Source organism: Setaria italica, chromosome VIII, assembly GCF_000263155.2.
Source record: "Setaria italica strain Yugu1 chromosome VIII, Setaria_italica_v2.0, whole genome shotgun sequence".
Lineage (NCBI taxonomy): Eukaryota > Viridiplantae > Streptophyta > Magnoliopsida > Poales > Poaceae > Setaria > Setaria italica.
Genome location: NC_028457.1, coordinates 3,585,472 through 3,605,239, shown reverse-complemented (window position 1 = coordinate 3,605,239; position 19,768 = coordinate 3,585,472). Strand labels below are relative to the sequence as shown.

General features: G+C 45.3%; 3 protein-coding genes and 1 long non-coding RNA gene across 4 annotated transcripts; 2 read left to right on the top strand and 2 right to left on the bottom strand.

The window, feature by feature from the left end:
* Positions 1–5,525: 5,525 nt before the first annotated feature.
* On the top strand, positions 5,526–6,397 carry LOC101769848. The gene has a single exon (XM_004980141.3). The coding sequence runs from the start codon at positions 5,702–5,704 to the stop codon at positions 6,206–6,208; it is 507 nt and encodes a 168-aa protein (XP_004980198.1). The 5' UTR covers positions 5,526–5,701; the 3' UTR covers positions 6,209–6,397.
* Positions 6,398–7,022: 625 nt separating this feature from the next.
* LOC101784667 lies at positions 7,023–10,175 on the top strand. The gene is made up of 8 exons (XM_004978713.4): positions 7,023–7,353; positions 7,473–7,571; positions 8,148–8,307; positions 8,388–8,567; positions 8,668–8,802; positions 9,394–9,476; positions 9,569–9,662; positions 9,754–10,175. Exons 1-8 carry the CDS (start codon positions 7,058–7,060, stop codon positions 9,850–9,852), a joined length of 1,146 nt encoding a protein of 381 aa, XP_004978770.1. The 5' UTR covers positions 7,023–7,057; the 3' UTR covers positions 9,853–10,175.
* Positions 10,176–10,268: 93 nt separating this feature from the next.
* Positions 10,269–12,629, bottom strand: LOC101785061. The gene is made up of 2 exons (XM_004978714.4): positions 12,224–12,629; positions 10,269–11,694 (listed from the first exon to the last, which is right to left on the bottom strand). Exons 1-2 carry the CDS (start codon positions 12,609–12,611, stop codon positions 10,589–10,591), a joined length of 1,494 nt encoding a protein of 497 aa, XP_004978771.1. The 5' UTR covers positions 12,612–12,629; the 3' UTR covers positions 10,269–10,588.
* Positions 12,630–14,474: 1,845 nt separating this feature from the next.
* On the bottom strand, positions 14,475–16,277 carry LOC101769448. Its single transcript, XR_001164704.3, has 3 exons — positions 15,785–16,277; positions 14,691–15,053; positions 14,475–14,614 (listed from the first exon to the last, which is right to left on the bottom strand). It is a non-coding gene; the product is annotated as an uncharacterized LOC101769448 (long non-coding RNA).
* Between the last annotated feature and the right edge of the window lie 3,491 nt (positions 16,278–19,768).

The window sequence follows — 19,768 nt, the reverse complement described above, 5'->3', positions numbered from 1 at the left end:
ATACGTTTAAACAGGGAAAGAAAGCCGATAAAGACTACCTAGCCAGATCTAAGCCGTTCGATAACTGTGAGCGCTTAGGAACAACTAAGGAGCCAATAAAGACAACCTAGATAGATCTAAGCAAACTCAATAACTGGCCACACAACAATATCAAAATATAAGACTTAACTTAGAAAGTTCTGATAGAGGTCGTAATGATCGGGTGACGGTACTTACAAGTTCGTCTGAGATCGAAGCTGATACAACCTTGCGCGCTAGAAGGAACTCATCGAATCTACTCTACTACTCCTAGGGTTTTGGTGGCGCGGCGCGAAAGGTTTTATTGATTAATTGATAATTCTTGATTACAAGGCTCACGGGTTTATATTTATACCCTGGAGCAAGCTAAAATCCTAGTTGATTACGACATGACTATTACAGCTATTTCTAAAAACTACTAAAGATAAATCTCCACGCTTTCCCTTATTTGGTGAAGTCAATTTCGCTTCGGACCGGGCCCGCCTGGTCTTCCATCGGGTTTTGGAATCCTAGTCAACTGCGGTTAATCTTGGTCAACATGGCTTCATCAACAGACTTTTTCTCTCTCATTCATCGGCTGTAAGAACCTTATCCATAGCGGTTGACTCTGATCAAAAACCGGTGTCAACAAGAGCAACCCCTCCTGTTTTCCTAAACAAAAAAGAAGGCAAGCAATTGGCTATTCAAACTTCACTTGTTTATTTATTTGTACCTTATCTATTTTTTGGTGGGAAAAATATACAAGGAGAGAAGAAATTAGATTTATTGGAACACAAGAAAGGCTTGCAGGCCTGCCTGAATCAGACACATTGCGCGCGCATGTACTCTGTCTTTTCATGGGCTTTAGACTGGGTCACCTGGGCTTGGGCCTGACAATTCACCAAGTGTTATACACTGATTTATTCCACCCTCCAGCGAGATAAATGGTACACAATATTGGTGATGTTGGAAAATGAATCATTTTAACTCATAATTCTCTATAAGGATAAAACTTTATTTCCATTACACGATAGAGTAATAAGCGATTATTTCTACATGAAGCATATGGTTCCCATCTTCATCATAATCGAGAAGAATTATGAGTTAAGTTAATGAAAAACTAAGCATTGTGGTAATTACACTTATGAAAAATATGACCAAGGAATTTAAGTTCAAAAGATGTCATTGTGAGGGAGAGCATGTTTATTTAACTTTGGTCATCATATAATAGATTTCAAATCTTTATGTTGTTCTACATAGAAGTAATCAATCGGTTGAGTAATGATTGAATCTACCTTGGAGGTATATCATCTATTGTTTTAAAGATCAAGTAGATCATACTGAGTCTAGTTTGGGATTATATATATGAGAGGAGCACCCAAATTATAATATGCATCTAATTGAGAAGAAAACAAGAGGAGCCAGAACCACCAGAACCGTTATATAAAAAATAGGATTGTCTATATGTCACACGGGTGAAACAGAGCCGCCAGAACCACCAGAACCGTTATATAAAAAATAGGATTGTCTATATGTCACACGGGTGAAACAGAGCCTCCCTCACTCGATTTTTGAGCCATCAGACCATCATCCAACGACTCACCTTCATCTTCTACCTCCCGCGCGACTTTAGCTGGCTACTGTGCTTCTTCGCCCACCCGACGCTCCTTTGGGCCCCCACCCTTCCGCCCTGGGCAGGCTACGGTCCGCAACGTTGGCTCCGTGAGAGAAAAAACCGTTTCTATAGCACAAATTTACTCCTAGAAATTGATTCCTGAAAATTTAAAAAATACAAAATTTAGAAAACAGATTAGAAACGTTAGAAACCGTTGAAATGATGATTTCCTGTGGTGGTTTGGGTTTCGAACCACCCCCTGTAAATAGATTTTCAGGATCAAGAATATGATGCTATAGTGCACGGGTTGTGCGTTCCTAAAAACGAAATGATCCTACAAATCATTTTTGATAGTAGTGTACTCATCTACTACTGAGATCCGTCATTCGAGTCGCGTCTGTCGAGAAGCCTATGCCCAAGTAGGGATGGCGTGGCCAAAACACACCACATCCGCACTGGCCCGTAGCTTGTGCATGTTAGAACTGGAGTACGTCGTCGCTCAGGTCAAGATGGCGTGGACACCCAAACCCCTACACTAACCCTTGCCATAGATTGCATGGAGAACGTGAAACAAAGATCGAAGACGACAGCCATAATAGTATAATCGGATGTGCTCCGATGATCTGTACATGCGAGGAATCAGAAGACCACGTCACTCAAGTTTGATCACCGTCAGTAGAGTGTCGCACGCGTGGAACTTATACTTGTTACTCTATTAATAAAATACTTATTGCTTGTCTTTCCTTGTTCCTTTTATGTTCGTATTAGTACATGCCCCATATTTTTATTCCTCACAAAGAAATTATTTTGTATTCTTCTTTCCAAAGATTTAGCTTGAAAAAAAGCATCAGCTTAAATAATTTTTTAAACACATATGTGAATTGCTCTCTAAAATATAACCTTTGAATATTTTTAAGCTTCACAAGAAAATATTTCGAAGGGAAAAATTGAGCAAGAAAAAATTTGAAAAAGATGTTCAAGCTAGCACCAAGGAAAATGTTCCAAACAAAGAAGCAAATATACTAACAAGAAGAAGAAATTCAAAACCAAAAAATATGTTTAAAAAAAGATGTCATCGTTCTAAGTATTAAGAAAAATGTAGTGACCATGAATAGGTACTCAATTGGAAAAAAAATATAAACCGTTTGTGGGCACCAAAGGCCAAAAAAAGAAGCAAATATTCTACACAAGAAAAAAGTTACGGTCAAAAACTGAAATTGTTCTGAGTACCTATAGGAAAACAGACAATAGAAAAATTCACCAATTATATAACAATATAATTAGGCAACAAAATAATAAAATACAAATTACAATTCAAATATATAATATCTAACAATTGGCTTTGACGATCGCAAAAATCAAGTTTGTCCAGATCCGATTACAAGAAATACAAATGGGTGATACAGATTGTGAAAGAAAAGGTGAAAGAATAGTTCGCTTTTGTGCTCACCATGCTGACAGAGGATCCCTGTCATTTGCTTCATGGAGAGTGAGTTCTGTGGAGGAGCTTCGGCTGGTCACCCTAAGGGCAAAACCAGCGCTCAAGGAGAGGATTAGTAGTTGGTTGAGTAGTCTCTTGTAGAATCAGACTCCCCCCTTTTCTTTTTGAGGTTTGAAGCCTTAACCCCTGTACATACACTCCTTTTTCACATATATAAAAAATATGGGTAGGGGCCTCCCTCGCCGTTTCCCTAAAAAAAAATTGTGAAAGAAAAAAAAAGGCTATACTAGAAGGTTTTCATGGCTGACAACCGCGACTCCAGATCAACCTCCAACGGAAAGGCCTGAATATGTCTTTGTCTGTTCACATCTCCTTCGTCTCCACGTCAAGGGCGACGCGCCGTTCTTCACGATCTCCCAGCAGGTCAAATAAGGGGTGTTTGGATCTTTAGTGCTGACTAAAATATATGTCACATCGAATATTCAGAGGCTAATTAGGAGAACTAAACATGAGCTAATTATAAAACTAATTACACATATGGAGTCTAATTCACAAGATGAATCTATTAAGCCTAATTAATCCATCATTAGCACATGTTTACTGTAGCATCACATTGTCAAATCATGAACTAATTAGGCTTAATAGATTTGTCTCGCAAATTAGTCTCCATCTATGCAATTGGTTTTGTAATTAGCCTATGTTTAGTACTCCTAATTAGTATCTAAACATTCGATGTGACAGAAATTTTAGGAGGTGCTAAAGAAACAAACACCCCTAAGACTACACCGCTCCTCTCTCCCATGGTCACAAACAGGATCATCTTGTCGTGCCACGACCATGACTGCGGCAGGTCCGGCGCCAGAGACCGTAACGTTGCCTCCGTGTCGATCACGGCGTGCTGCTGTCCACCGGCGCCGCCAGACGGAGATCGTGAGCCTGTGTCCCTTACGAGCACCGTGAGCTTCCCGTCCGGCGACGACGCCGGCGGAGGCTAGAGTCATTGGTCTCTCTGTAACTCCTCGGCAAGCTGTCCATTGGTAGCTCAATCGACCCCGCCGTGGCCGTGCGCACGTGGTAGGTGAGGACGTGCAGGTGGTCCGCGCCGCCGTGCATTACCCAGTGGATGGAGCCGCCGAGGACGACGGCGCTGCAGAATGGGTGAGGAGAGGAGCCATGGGAGCGATGATGGCTAGTTACCGACGTCACGGGGCTCCATTTGCCGCTGCCGGCGGCGGCGTCCGGGGACACGGTCAGGACCTTGAAAGAGCTTGTGGGGTGCATGAGCTTGAGCATCTTGAAATCCGCGGCGAGGAGGAAGGAGCAGCCGATGCCGTCCGAAGCAGTGAGCAGGACGTAAGTGCAGAGACCACCGTACGGTGAGTATCTTGCCATCTCCGGTGGATCCGGGCCGGGAGGAACGCGCGGCCGCCGGTCATGGGGTCGTACACGCATATGCCTGATTCCTGTGGCACATCGGTGTCATGCCGGCGGCGGAGCACGACGAGGCCGCCGCGCGACGTCACGGGCTCGTAGCGCGCCAGGATGTCGGCGCCACCGTGGGACAGGAACGGCGCGAGGTGCTGCTCGAAAAGGTACGCCGCCGCGGGAGTCGCTGGATGCAACAGGGAGAAGGGCGGCGGAGGCGGGAATCCCCGGGACGCGACCAGGCGGAAGAACACGTCGCGGCTCTGGAGGAAGCAAAGCAGGCGCGGGGGCACGGCGGCGGCGGGACCGTGGCAGACGCGCCGGATGAAGGCCGGTCTGAGGATGTCGCGGCGGAGGGGCTTGCAGCAGGCGGCGCAACGGAGGAGTGTCGCCACGTCGGACCGCGAGACGATCTCGAGCACAAGGTCCGACGGAAGCGCTGGCGCCAGCGTCGTCTTTGCCTCCGGCGGTGGCGCGGCCGTGAACCCATCACTACTTAGGGAACGGACCTTTCGTAGCTCCTAGATTGTGGATTCTAAGAATCTGGATTGTAAAAAGGTGAAGATTGAAAAGCCATTGGTTGTTTGGCAACCTGGATTCTGGCTTACGGAATCTTCCCATCTTTTTGCTCACCTACAACTACAAGTAGGCCATTCAGTGCGAGCAAAGGAGAAGAGACCGGGAAAAGAAACAAATGTTATGCTACCTTTTGTACTTTTTAATTGTACGGTGGGGGTAATACGTGCTGGTAGAAGTTGATGCATAGCTTATTGTTTGAATCATTATAATCCGGCAAGCCGGATTGCATAATCTGGGGTCAAAAGCTTCATCTGTTTTCACTTCACCTTAAAAAAAATAGCGCCTTTCCCCTCAGCCTCATGAAGGAATTTTGCACGGGCTGGGCCTGGCTTACAGCCTTACATCAGACCAGCTCGGCCCACCCCGGCCCAGCCCTGTGCCGACTGCCGACGCACAGTGAAAGTGCCGACGCCTACAAAGCTAGCTAGCTAGCTAGCTAGAGAGGCTGCCAGATGGAGACAGCATCTGCATGTCCCTGCGACAAAGCAAAGCACCCCTGCTTTTCATTTGCAAGACAACCCGTCTCCCGGTCTCATTTCTTCCTTCCATCTGCCATCTCGCTTCATCAGCCTTCGATTACTCACTCGTCTATAAGTTTGCAGCAGCACGGTGGTATTCAGAGGTGGAGCGAGGAGGTTCTCATCATGAGGTTGTCGTGGCCGTGGAGGCGGAAGACGCAGCTGGCGGCAGCGCCGCCGCCGCATGGTGATGATGTGCCGGTGGCCGTGGGCACCCACCTCCACGTCGGGGCCGGCGATGACGGTGACGACGCCGACGCCGAGTCGACCGCGGCGTCGTTGGAATCGGAGCGCAGCCACCTGACGACGCTGCCGGTGGAGGAACCGGGGCACGTCGACGAGGACGCCGGCCGGAACGGGGTGCGCCACACCCACTACGAGGTGGATGGGTCCGGTTCGGAGGAGGGCGAGGGCTGCAGCGAGAGCGATACTGATGATCAGTCGGCGGAGGCTAATGTCGACGGCCGGCACCGACGACGCCGGCCGAGGCACCACCGCCGGGGAGGGAGAAGGAGGCGGCGGCCTGCCGGCGGCGTCCCGGCGCTCATGGTCGTCGCGCCCGCCGCGGCGGTCATGCTGCTCGCGCTCGTGGCGCTCGTCACCTGGAAGAGGCGGCAGCGCCGGATGCTGTAGCTGGATGACATTGACACAGTTACTGCAGTAACATTCCCTGGCAGTACGCGTGGCAGCCGTAGGATCAGTGTGCAAGTGGACCCGGGTGTATAAAAGTTCCGGGGGCGATTTCTTTTCCTTTACTTTTTAACAGAGAGGTGTGGTTTTCAGGCTACAAAATCGAATTGAAGCATTTGGCCGGGTTCAATATGATGCCTTTGACGACTTTTTGTAAATGTTGTGTTGCTCTGATGACTGATGCTGCTGCTGTTGCGAAAGACTATCTTCTTGACTGCTACTTCTTCCTTTTATGGAACATATACAGACAGTTTGAAATATAATGCAAATTATAGAACGTAGGATTTTGGGATTTTCTGAAACTGTGTAAATTGATTGTCCCATTTTCCAGATGACCTATCTCATGTCAGGTGCGTCAAAATGTTATTTCAATTCACCCTTGCAGCTCAATTGAAAAAAGACAGGCGTGCTCTTCGCAAGCAAGAACGCCTCTTGTCCATATACGATCCGATTTATCTTTGCAACTACAAGTACGGGGATAAATTGAGGTGTATTTGTCCAAATATAAACGGCAAATACGTGGGTAAATTGAGGCGTATTTGTCCAAATATAAACGGCAAATACGTGGGTAAATTGAGGCGTATTTGTCCAAATATAAACGGCAAATACGAGGGTAAATTGAGGCGTATTTGTACAAATATAAACGGAAAATACGGGGATAATAAATGGAGGGCTTTATAATGCACGCACAAAAAAAGCGTTAACAATCTATGCCACGCCTGGCCCACTTATGTTTGCAACAAGGAGGCCCAAACCCAAAAGTCAGTAACCGCGGCCCAAACCGAACCACCGATGCTCCGCCGCGGACCGCGCATCCCCGCCGTCCCCTCGCCGCCGGCGCCCGCGCGCCGGCGAGGCTTCCGCTCGGAAGCCGCCCTCGAGGCTATCCGCTCGCACTCGCTCCCGTCGAAGGCCGCCGCCGCCGCCCCCTCCTCCGATGCGGACGACCCGGCGGGGCCCGCCAGCCTCGCACTCTACAACTACCCCACCTTCGCCGGCGCCTACGGCGCGCTCGCGGCCCGCCTCTTCCACCAGCGCGTCCGCCGCCGCCTCCTCGTCCTCCCCTTCTCCTCCGTCGAGCCCTTCAGGTTCCTTCTCGCCGTACCTCGCCATTTTGCACCCCACTTGCTCCTAGCGGTGTTAACCAGCGTGTGCGATTGTTTCTTCCATGGCGGTGTGTGTTGTTGAAACGAATTGGATCAATTAGAGCTGAAGACTTCGAGGACGCGGGGTTACAGACGTGCTATCTCTTGGATTTCATTGGGCCGAAGAAGTTCGCTTTCGAGCTCTCCCAGTTTGTCCCCAGGTGCGTTTCTAAAGAAGTCAAGACAATGAGTCGCAATAGAAATGGGTCACTGGATAATGTTTTTCTATGTAGGAATAATTGATTTGAGTAATCGATGGAATACTGATAATTGCTAGTGCTGACAATGTTCAAAAGGTGGTTTGGAATAATGATAGTTAGTTAAAGTTTACCACTGCCGACGATGCTCAGAAAGAGAAGTTGCTTTTGTATGGAAGAATCAAAAGAAAGGAACATATCTACTCTTAGATTACAAACTTTCCATAATGACGATTGCAGTTTATGAAGTAAGCTGTTTGCGATCTTACAATCTTCTCTAAACGAGAAATTGCTTTAGATACATCTTAGAATGTTACTAGTATAGTATACCTATATGATTTACACCTGAAGTTTCTAATGACTCCATACGGCTCATACTTATGTACCTAGTATATTTGCCAAATGGTTACACATCCCTTTAAAAGTGTGTATCTTTTGGTGATGTATCTTTTCTATTATAAGAAACATCGCGTTGTCAGTCCTGTTTAAGTGAGCAACAAGGTAGAGAGGTATTATCTCATGACATGTCAACTGATGCAGTGTGATAGCATTTGATCACCGGCAAAGTACACTAGCAAGAATCCCCAAGTTGGGTCAGTGCCCAAGCAATGTTGAGCTTCATATTGACACGTCAAAAAGCAGTGTTCGATCTGTATTTGATTATTTCTCCAAGAAGCTAGCAGGGACAAAATCTGACTCTGTGAGTATAGAGAAAAAATCATTCATGTTCATTATCTTGTATGGTCAGAAGAAAAATGAGGATGTTCTATTTTCACACAGCAAATGTGTGAAAACTTGTTCAACCAAGAAGATGAGGAGCGGGTTTCAAATGTTGTTGAGTACATAGAGGATGCAGATTTGCGACGCTGGCAGCTGCCTAACACCAAGGAATTTCAGACAGCACTTAGGGAAGAGCGTGCAAAGTTGAACTGTGTAACAAATCCTCATGTTTTTGAACAGGTTTAGCCCTACCTGCTGCCATCATGCTTGTCTCTTGTAAGATTCTGATCTTTCCAGCATGACATGGTCAATGATTGCATTTATTGGTACCCCCAAACAGCTACTACAACTTGATGTTGGCGATCTGCTTAATAGGGAGAAATCGCTGGCTCTTGATCGCCTGCAGGCTGCAGGGGAGTTCATACAGAAGCCTTTCAAGATTCAACTTGGAAGAGGGCTGTATGGTGAATGCCTGGTATGAAAACAATATGCTCTTGCATTTATACTGATCTTATCATTTGTGTTTGTGAGTTTGTCTATCTTCGATAGCTTAACACTGCAGAATGTTTGCAGTACAGCTCTTTTGTTTGCTGAAGCCTTCTAACTCTATTGCTTTAGCAAAGGCAAGTAGTTCTGCCTCCATGGCTGCTCTTGTTTTAATGGTCCTATGCTACCAGCTAGTGGAGATAGGCATGTTTTGTTCATATTCGAATGCTTGTGCCTGAGCCTTATGGTTCTCATCTTTAATTGATTGATCCCTTCTTCCACATTCAAACAGCACAGTATAAGATGTTCTTTTGTAGCTGCTCATGCTTGCTCAATCTTTTTTTTAACTGGACTCTTGATGCGAATTGATGGAGTGGTTTTATGTTTATCATTAACCACGTCTGTTCTTGGATTGTTGCGTACCTGACTGTTCTTGAACTTGGTTGGATGCTTGAGTATGACCAGCTCTAGAGCCTGCCTCTAGATCTGTTATAATATTTTTTTAGGGGGAAATATTATATAATTAGCTCTAAAAATATCTCATTTTCTATAGTACATGTTTTATTTTTTTTACTATAAGGCAATCAGAGCAGATGGACACTCAAAATTGAGTCATGAAATCGGTTTGGAGCTGAGTCGGAGGAGTGCTGCTGCTGGATTAAGGTATAAGCTTTATTCAGGTTTGACAGAACGTGTATATCATGCCTATTTTGTGTTTCTCAGGTTATTTATTCAAGAATGTTTTTTCATCACAGGCCTATTGGAGCAGTGGTCTTCATGCAACGAGGTATCCTAAAGGTTTGCTTGAGGACTACTGACAATACAACTAATACAGCAGAGATTGCAAAGGTATGCCACTGTTCTAATTATATTCTTCAAAACTGCATGGCATTATAGCTGGATTTGATTGTTCATGTATTGCCACATCATATAAATGTAGGCATATGGTGGAGGTGGAAAACCAAGTTCAAGTTCGTTTGCGCTAAGGATGGATGAGTTCAACACCTGGACTTTGGTGAAGTCAAGAGTCATGAACTGAACTGGAAGGCAAATGGCGTTCATACTGCAGGAAGCAGCTCAGCTGGGCACATATTCCATCAGTGGCGAAGCAAGAATGAGGTGATTTTGGGGTGTTCCGGTATGAGAGGGAGGAAAGCAAAAGCTAAGAATGTAGCCTGGCATGTTCTGAGTTTACAGGAGAACAATATGCACGCGAAGGGGGAGATTGACAAACAGCACCTCCAAATTGTAATTCCGCTCGTTAATATATTTATTGCTCTTGGTCTTGAAAAAACTGCATCTCCAAACTGTTCTCATCACCAACATCTATGTACAGAACTACAAAAACGATTGATTTAGCTTCATTTGGCTTCACATAATCACGTTCATTTTCAGGCATCAACGGAATTTCTGTTCGAAGGAAAAGCATATCAGTGCATTAGCATCTGTGCTCTGTGCTCAAGAAACAAAGGTTTACCGTACACTGAATAATGAATACAATCCTTCCAACATACGCAGTGGTTCCTTATACTAATCATATCCAGATGAAACATCCTGTGTTCACTACACCTCTGAATAACTATTCTACTCCCTCCGTTCCAAATTGTAGGGTCGTTTGGTGTACACAGTTTTTTGCTATGCACCTAGATACGGTGTATGTCTAGACCTATGAATTTGGAACGACCTGTAATTTGGAACGGAGGGAGTACAAGATTCTACTTATGCGTTGATGAATAGGCAAATCATCGAATGCTTTCGAAGAGGTGCCACCAAACCTAAGCACTTTGGCCATTCCATAGAGACGATATGCGTTCAAATAGTCCCCTTTTATTGCTAATACTACCTTGCGCCCCTGACGAGGAAGGAGTGCCAGAAGCATCCACCTTATCAGCTTCCATACGGTTGACTGGTTGTTCTGTTTTCTTAACCAGATCAACAACTGCAGCGTTCCTTTGATCTATAGATGGTGCATCAGATGGTGGTGATGGAACATCCCCAGCCAGAGTAACATCAGCTTCCACATGGTTTGAAGGTCTCTCTGCTCGTTGAGTTAGTCCAGCTTTCTTGTGGCCTCTAGATACTTGTTCTAATGGGGACAACAGCACTTCAGTTACCAGAGTTTTCTTTTCCGTACATGATGGTAATTCGGATGAGGAAGGCTGGTCATCCACTGATGACAGCTCCTCACTTTCACTTTCATTGTGGTGTTTTTCCTCAATGCTACTTTGAGCAGAATCCATTCTACTGAAACTACTTTGTTCAGAAGACTCCACTGAACTCTTGAAAACCTCAACCACAGCAGGCTCAGTATCACCTGGTAGAGGATCTATAAATTTCACAACATCAGGCATGGCTTTGAGAAGGACAGAGAACCTTCTGAAGCCAAAGAATCCTTCATCAATAAACACATTGATCCTTTTAAGCTGAGCTTGAAGATTTGAAACACTGACACCTTCAGGGTAAAATTGCAGTACTTGCTTAATTCCAATGACAACAGATTTGGGGACTTTAGGTTCCTTGGTATTCCGTTGCAAAGCCATGGGCTTCTTTGGTTCCAGGAGAAGGTCATCACCACATCCCCTGTACTGACCATACCAAGAAGATAAACCATCAGGTGGTTGATTCAAATATTTGGGTACGAGACCCACCCCATTAACTAGAGGCTCCCATGGCCACATAAATGTCGCTGCACTGCGCATCATCTTGGAGCTATCATTTGGGGAAGAAAGCAATACGTTATAGTTGCTCATCCGAAGACGATGCAAAACTTTTGCAAAGTCTTCATCCCCTGATATAAGGAGGAAATGGGCTGGCGGAGGGTTCTGAGCAATCCAAGAGACAAGATCAGGCATGAATGATTGGTGCAAACTATCCTTCCCACCTAGAAAACAAAAATGTATTGTTAGCACAATTAGATGGAATAGCAACACCGTATAACTGAAATCATCATACAAAAACAGGGTGTCCTAATATTTGATAATTCACGTCCTTTGAGAGAAGCAGAATTGAAGATCAATACACATTCCTAGAAGGTTACATATTTTTGACAGCAGGTTTAAGAGTAGCATGAATACTAATATGAACCAATCCCCCTCTGTACCGATAAATTGTGCCAATATCTACTACAGTAGATACCAATAGATTAGAACCACTATGCTCATGATTCCAAGACTGTATCCAGTATGACATGAACGAAAACACATTCCAGTACTGTTTGAACCACATATGTTGTAAACTACATATAATCTAATAACTACATATAATCTAACCAATCAGAAGCAACAAATGGAGTAATCATTTCTTTTTTTTTGAACATTAGTAATCATTTCTCATTCTGATGAAATTTCGAGGCTGGCGCGGAAATTGCAACCAGAGAAATCGCAGTGGCGGGAGGGGGCAGAGGGCGCAACTGTAAGGGACGTGCGACAGGGAGACGCCGGTGTCGGTGAGCGCCTCCCGTTCGGCGCGCGGGATGAGCGTGACGTCGCCGAAGGCGGTGACGTTGACGGGCCCGCGGATGCCGGCGCGCCGCAGCGCTGCCGTGAGGCGCGGGACGAGGCAGCGCGGGTCGGCGCGGGAAGGGAGGCGGCACCTCTGGAAGTCCCACCACACCGTCACCTTCACCGCCTTGGACTCATCCCACTCGTCCTCCTGCTGCAGCTGGTGGTGGTGGTGGTAGTGGCGCTGCGCGGCTCCGCCGTGCCAGGGAGAGGAGGCGTGGGGAGCCAAGCAGCGGGGGAGTACGCCGCGGTTGGTGGATTCGACGCCGCGGAGGAGGCGGACGCGGGAGGGGAACATGGCGGCGGTGGTGCGAGGTCGCCGTGGCGGCGGGATGGCCGGTTGGGCTTTAGAAGGCGGAAGAGTAAAACCCTCGTGGGCTGGGCCTTGTCCAGACACGTGGGCGCCTACTTATTAAAAAAATCTAGCCCAACTCACGCTGCCACCCGGTTTTCCTGTCGTCATCGCGCTGGGCTTGATTTCTTCCCCATTGGTCCTACCTAGTTTTTGAGCCTTCTCTTTCTCTTGGGCTCTGGGCCCTGGTTCTAGAGATGGGCTGGTCTAAGATGTTTTTTCTTTTCCTTTGATCTTTCCTTTTTGTTGGTCTGGTTATACGATCTAACTTGGTAAAGAGCTAGCTCGCACGGAGTCGCGCTCGCGCCGTGACACCTGCAAGGCCTGCTGGGGGCCATGGGAGGAGATTGGAGTTTCGTATTTTTGAATATAGTTTACGTTTTTTTAAAATATGATAACTTTCTTCTCATGTGCATGTTTCCAATTCCATTTGCACCACTGTATCCGATGAGATCTAGACCCATGATATGTTTGTTTCAAAATGATTTTTATATACTAACAATTTATGTTAATATATTAGAACTAGTGCTATAGCAAGTGCAGCACTTAACTATACATCTAACAATAAAATTTGCCCTTGACTTGAGTGCCAATAAACTTAGATGTCATTTTGCTATTGTTAAGTATAATCAACAAGAAGTGATGATCATTGAAGTGACATATTGTTACATGGCAAAGTACGAAGGAGAGGGTTAGGAATTGGATGCCCCCTTGTGTGATCATCGTTGATTTGGCAATGTTGACAATAAAAATCAACTTTGTTGATAAAGCATCTTTTGAGTTCCGATGATCTTGGAACATTCTCCACCAGGTTGGGGAAGCACCCAACACCTCTTGTAACGAAGTTTCTTTGCATCGTGGAAGAGGATATCCTTATGCAAGTACTCCACCCTTATCATCCGGATCACACAAAGCAGTCAAGATAGCTTTATAGATCCTCTTCTAATACCCTTCCATTGCATAGTTTAGACAGCTGCTATCTGTGAACTATGCCATGTCACACTCAGACAACTAAAAAGACAACTTGTACATTGAGTCGTCTATTTAGCTGTCTGCAAGCTATTTAATCCATTCATAGAGTTGGTAATCAAGTATACATTTGATCTTTGTAGCTATTTTGGTGCTTGAATGGGAGAATGCATGGTATATTTAAATAAGTTGCATGAGTCTTTTAGAGAAGCATAAATATATTATATATTTATATCAATAGATAGTCCAAATATGCTTAAAATCCATCTTTGCCTTCCTTTGCATTTGTACAATGAAAAGGACAGAAGACCACAACTCCACAAGCTAGCAGGCCACACTTGAGCAATCATTTATTGAAATGGACTGATATCAAACATAGATGACATATTACAAACTCCTGTACTTGCTCAAACATTTACTATATTTTTGAAACTAATCAGACTATATTCAGTCGATTTTAGAAAGCATGGTCAGCAGGAGGTGTTGGATTTTTATCCCTGTAAAAGTATATTGTGAACTAAATTAAAGCCACAGCTCATTGATGTCATAATTTAGCTAGTAGACATCCTGCAAAAGTATATCAGCACAACATATGACAACTAGTAAGATTCTACCACATCAACTGCATGATTTCAATTTCTGACTTCATAATAGTCCAATACAACAAAGAATTCATCAGTATGACATCTAAACCTATCAGCTGATCAAAAGAAGATAAAATTAGAATTGCCAGGGCCAAGACATTTAGTTTTTGTTTGAAACAGACACATGTGCAATTGAGAATGAGTGGAGAATGGTGTTGCTGCATCATCAGCATCGCCCTCCTCAGCCTTTCCACCTGGCAATGCAACTTCCCCTGAAAAAATCCCAGATGGAGAAAAGGTGGTCATCTATCATATTCATATCCTGTCTGCACTGAATGTGCTTGCAAATTTGTCTGGGACAGCCCTGAACAGTTCCAGGTCCCCCACCCTGACAGCCTAGAGGCAACAATACAAGTTTAGAGTTTTTCCGCTTATTTGTGACATAGAGTTCAAATAATGACAAGTTACTTACATTTGTGAGCTCAAAATAAGGTGTCAAAGCTTTCTTCATTCCTTTCTGCATGAAAACAGTCCTCTCTGGAATCTCTCCAAGAAGTAGCCTCACAATGATAGCCCATTTGTTGCACTGAATACGAAAACCACGAGCTGATGTGGGTGCCTTCCGAGCAGCTTGGAGGAGGCTTTCTTTAGCATCAGTGTACTCCAACTGAATTGTCCCAATCTTACCCAAGTAGAACAAGTATCGGCATATTTCTTTTGATCAATAAGGAAAATCAGGACAAGCAAAATATATTTCAATTTCAGGGAGACCATGCTTGATTGAAATCTGTGTTGCCGAAGCCGCAGCATCAACATCCATCTCAGTATCATCTTCCTGAAGGACATTACATATGGACATTAGGAGTCTTGAATGTGACAAAAGAAAAAAACCTCAGTCTCTTTCTTCTTTTACTCTATTATCATATAAAACGGAGCAGGCTCTAACTATAAACTATAAAACAAGCAGCAGACACAGCAGAATCTATTACAGGGTATGAAGAGCTTCTTCAGTTATGCACATACAGAAAAATCAGACCAGTTAAGAATCTACCAATGTAAGCAATTCATCATAGTATTGTCCAAATTTATTGGTGCCAAGGCAATATAGTCACACAGAGCACGAAAACTAAGCCCTGAAGATGCAATTCTAATATTCCATGAATGATTTTTAACTCGTCCTAAACTAAGTGTGAGCATCTAGGTATTGGTATACAATGAACATAATTGCAAGCACAAGATACTGAGAACATGGCACTTTTGAAGTTCGAAGCACAAGATGAGAGAAATCCAAATGATTTGTAACAGATACATTCTGCTTAGCAACAGCGAGTCTAAGAACCTACTAGTCCAACATAATTAGCTTGTTCAGGAGAAAAACTAATAGCATGAAGAAAATATCTTGCAAAATTGTGGCGGAGCAATATCTTAGCAGCTACATCAACTCGTTTCATGACGGCAATTGCAGCGCTACTCGTGAGCTCCAAAGTCCAGTTTGGTCTAGTTTACGCAGCAGTGATGCTAGAGACGACAGATAGCAGGAGCAGGGGAAAAAATCGGTTCTTTTACCTTGGGCACCAGGGCGGTGAGGCGAGCGTAGGCTTCAGAGGACGCGGGGAGCGTGAAGGCGAGGAAGGCGTAGACGTTCGTACGGGGAGGGGGCCGCGCGGTGGAGCCTCAGGCGGCGGACGAGCGCCTCCATGTCCGCGCCGGGGCCCTCCTCCCCCTCCATGGCTTCGGGAGCCCCGGGATCGGAGGACCGGGAGCTGGTGCCTTGGTGGGGGCGGCGTCGGCGGTGTCGGCGTAGAGTTCCGCATCAGCGCCGCCGCAGCTCCCCCGGTGGAGGCATCGGGGATCCGGGGCGCCGCTGGGAGATTTTGCAGGAGGATCCGGGTGGCCGGAGGGAGATTTTGCTGGCGGACGGCGGTGGGCTGAGGAACGCGCGAATCCTTGGGTGGCGGGACGACTTGCGCGCGGCAGCGGGAAGCCAAAAATCGCGCGCGCGCATCCGATCCGCGCTCGCCGTCAACGACCGGAAGCTGGTCCTGCAGCGCGCTTCGGAGCCGTCGCCTCGCGTCGGAGCCGTAGACGAACGAGGCGACGGCAAGCCCCTCTTTCTTCGTTTAATTGTACACGTAGACCTCCTCAGCTGATGTGGCAAAAAAAGATAAGGGCCATCTGTGTACGTGCCCTTAGTCTTAGACGAAAAAGTAATAAGGCATTGGGTATGAATGGGCAAGGTGCTTCTATAATATCGTCATAAAATGCAACACGCGGGAGCAGCACAGGTGTTACAGGCCTGTTGCATGAGCGGTGGCACGATGAGGGCGGCACAGACGAGCAACGCAACAGGAACGGAGCAGGCGGGCAGCAGCTGCTTGGGCGAGCAGCAGTAGCGAGCGAGCGGAAGGCCGTAGTGGTGTTGCGATCGAGCTGGCGGCGTGCTAGGGTGGAGAAGATGTTGCGGCATCCAACGGCTGAGGCTGTATGCATGAATCTGAAACGGCAGAAGCCATGTAAATTCATGCTCCAATTAGGGGTGTTTGGATCCTGGAAGTTCGTGTCACGGATATTCGGATGTTAATTAGAATTAAATAGGAGCTAATTACAAAACTAATTGCAGAGGCTAAATCGCGAGACGAATCTATTAAGCCTAATTAATTCATCATTAGATTCGTCTCGCGATTTAGCCTAGGGGTTGTGAAATTGGTTTTGTAATTAGTCTATGTTTAATACTCCTAATTAGTGTCCAAACATTCAATGTGACAGGAGCTAAAATTTAGCCCCAAACATTCGATGTGATAGGAGCTAAAATTTAGCCCGGGGATCAAACACCCCCTAAGTGTGTTAGTGTAAGGATTAAACCAGTAAAGCCATTGAAATGGGTAGTTAATCATGTCATTATAGAGTACCAACACAGAAGCTGCGAGGAAATGAGAAGTCTTGATAACGTCGTGCAAGTAATTAAATAGTTGTTGATACTTCACTTTTACCTTGAGAATAGAATTTACAACTCGATTTGGTTGAATATTTTTCTACAATTAATTTGCATCATGGTATTTTCAGTGACAATGAGGGGGTTATCCACAAACCTCTTGAGCAATCAATCAGGCGAGCACTTCCGAGCACAATATCGTATACTGTTAATTTACCACTCTAGTAGTGTCTTGACATTTCTCCAAGAAACTTTATGTTGGTGGGCAGTGTCATAAACCCATGCCCAGGATCTACCTACGAACGGCCCGAAAAAATTCAATGCTGAATCATCAAGCGGTTCATGGACCTGAGGCTGTACCAACTCATGATGGGAAAGGAGTTTGCCAAGCGGTTCATAGCCTTTTTGTTTTTTTTGCTTCGTCTCAATGGCGATTGATAAAGGTCTAAGGGTCTGCTCATATCAGAGCAACTCACGCACCATCCCTAACGGGATTCCTCCCAGGACGGTGATCTTAGATTTTCGTGGTGTCCCTGTATCGATCAGTCGGACCGCTCGAACCGTCTGACCGATTTCGAGGCAGGAGCCCCGCGAGGTGATTTTCACTACACATGAGCTAGCGTAGTTCGGTGTGTTGACCAGAAAAAGAAAAAGCGCAGCACATGATGATAACCCCCAAATTTTCACTAGGAGATAACCTAGGGCAAACTTATATGAGTATATATGTAAATTGGGAATACGAAAATAATGTTGTATGCCTATTAGTCTCTTTTATAATACAAACTGAGCATACTTCACCTTGGTATATCTTTTTTGCTAACTGAGCATATTTTGGCTTGGTATGCGTGTACCTCATTTTCCACCCGTCGTCCTTACCTACGTGCCAAACTAGCTGGCACGTCCCTGGTAGCTTGTGAGTTGTGAGCCCAACGAGAAACACGCTTGTCTCATCATATCATGTGCATGTCGACTAATAACAAGCATGCTCAATTTATTCTAGGTATAGTAATCGGTAGACATCCATCATTGTCATCTTAATTTGGCAGCTGTCTCTGGTAGCTAATTGCATTTGCCAACCGTCACGACGGGCCACATTGTTATAGCAGCACAGTGTGCCGCATAGCTGGTGTCCCTCGCTAGCTAGATGTGCAATCCGAACCGTCGTTGGGTCGTCGATCCCTTTGCCACTCACACTGTTGTGTGTGCCTCAACACGTGCAAAATCGATAGGTAGCCCGGCCGAAACCCCTCTTCGAATGGGCAGAAAGAAACAGCGAAAATGCAGAGAAACGTGTCCATTAGGGCAGTCCCAATGAAAGAAACTGATCGACGCGGTTTCCATAGCACAAGAAATTATTTATAGGAACTATCTTCCACAGAGGTGTCTTTGAGTAATAATTATTTTCTCTCTCTCTCCCAACTCTATCTTCTTCCTCCAATGGGAGTGTGGCACGAGCCCCTTAGAAACTGGTGGTTTCTTCCCAATGGCGATTTTATGGTTTCTTGGTGCATTGGGTGAAGAGAAGACCTGATTTCTTCATGAGGAAACCATTTCTAGAATTTTTGCTCTCTTTCTTCATTAACTACGTTGCCATGTCAACATTTTACCTATGTGGCAAGTCATTTAACGAGGATAGAAACCATCATTAATACACCATTGGGACTGCCCTTATATTGCTGTTGCAGTGGTGTTCCGCGTACGTACTGGTGCCGGTGCACCCGCGTGGCCCCGGCACACCCGAAGCCGTGCATGGCATGTGGAGCCGGGGATTCCTGATCTCATGATAGTTTTGGCGTAACGCGCCGGGTGGATCGGGTTATTAAGGGGGTGTTTGGATACCACGTGCTAAACTTTAGTAGTGTCACATCGAATGTTTGAATGCTAATTAGAAGGACTAAACATGAGTTAATTATAAAACTAATTGCAGAATCCCTAGGCTAATTCGCGAGACGAATCTATTAAGGCTAATTAATCCATCATTAGCAAATAGTTACTGTAGCACCACATTATCAAATCATGGACTAGTTAAGCTTAATAGATTCGTCTCGTGAATTAGATTCTATCCATGCAATTAATTTTGTAATTAGCTTATGCTTAATACTTCTAATTAGTATTAAATATTTGATGTGACAGGTACTAAACTTTAGCAGGTGGGAACTAAAGAGACCCTAAGTAGCCTCCGGTCAGTCGTCGCCCCAAGTCAAGTCGTCCAGGCTTGGGGCCCATGAGAGTAGATAAGGCGACCTGCTCGTGCTGTCCAAGGCCAAGTCTTGGCTACAGTGAGTGACCAGCGGCCAATTCATAAGTTCCACGTTACTGCATTTACGAAGATTGAGAAGTAATTATTGTGCCTGTCAGGTTTCATCGGAAGAAACTCCTCTCATTTGATAAAACTTCTCCCTCCTCTCTCTTCATAACTAGCTTGCTAAGAATGGATGATGTTGCTAAATCAGCAAAATTGATGATATGGTATAAAATTTAATATCTTAAAACTTCTATGAAACTTCCATTGAGACTGGGGATAAAGAATATCTTTCATGCACGAGCATGAAAATATGTATATACTGTTTCTAAGATTATGAATGACACACGTCGAAACTACATCAGAGTTTTATTTC

What these genes read in the sequence shown, in the direction of transcription:
- LOC101769848 (XM_004980141.3), top strand. Translation starts at nt 5,702, where the DNA reads ATGAGGTTGTCGTGGCCGTGGAGGCGGAAGACGCAGCTGGCGGCAGCG.
- LOC101784667 (XM_004978713.4), top strand. Translation starts at nt 7,058, where the DNA reads ATGCTCCGCCGCGGACCGCGCATCCCCGCCGTCCCCTCGCCGCCGGCG. An exon ending in CAGGGACAAAATCTGACTCT is followed by an intron (nt 8,308 to 8,387) that starts GTGAGTATAGAG and finishes ATTTTCACACAG; the next exon opens with CAAATGTGTGAAAACTTGTT. An exon ending in ATACAGCAGAGATTGCAAAG is followed by an intron (nt 9,663 to 9,753) that starts GTATGCCACTGT and finishes ATATAAATGTAG; the next exon opens with GCATATGGTGGAGGTGGAAA.
- LOC101785061 (XM_004978714.4), bottom strand. Translation starts at nt 12,611, where the DNA reads ATGTTCCCCTCCCGCGTCCGCCTCCTCCGCGGCGTCGAATCCACCAAC. An exon ending in CCTGTCGCACGTCCCTTACA is followed by an intron (nt 11,695 to 12,223) that starts GTTGCGCCCTCT and finishes TTTGTTTTCTAG; the next exon opens with GTGGGAAGGATAGTTTGCAC.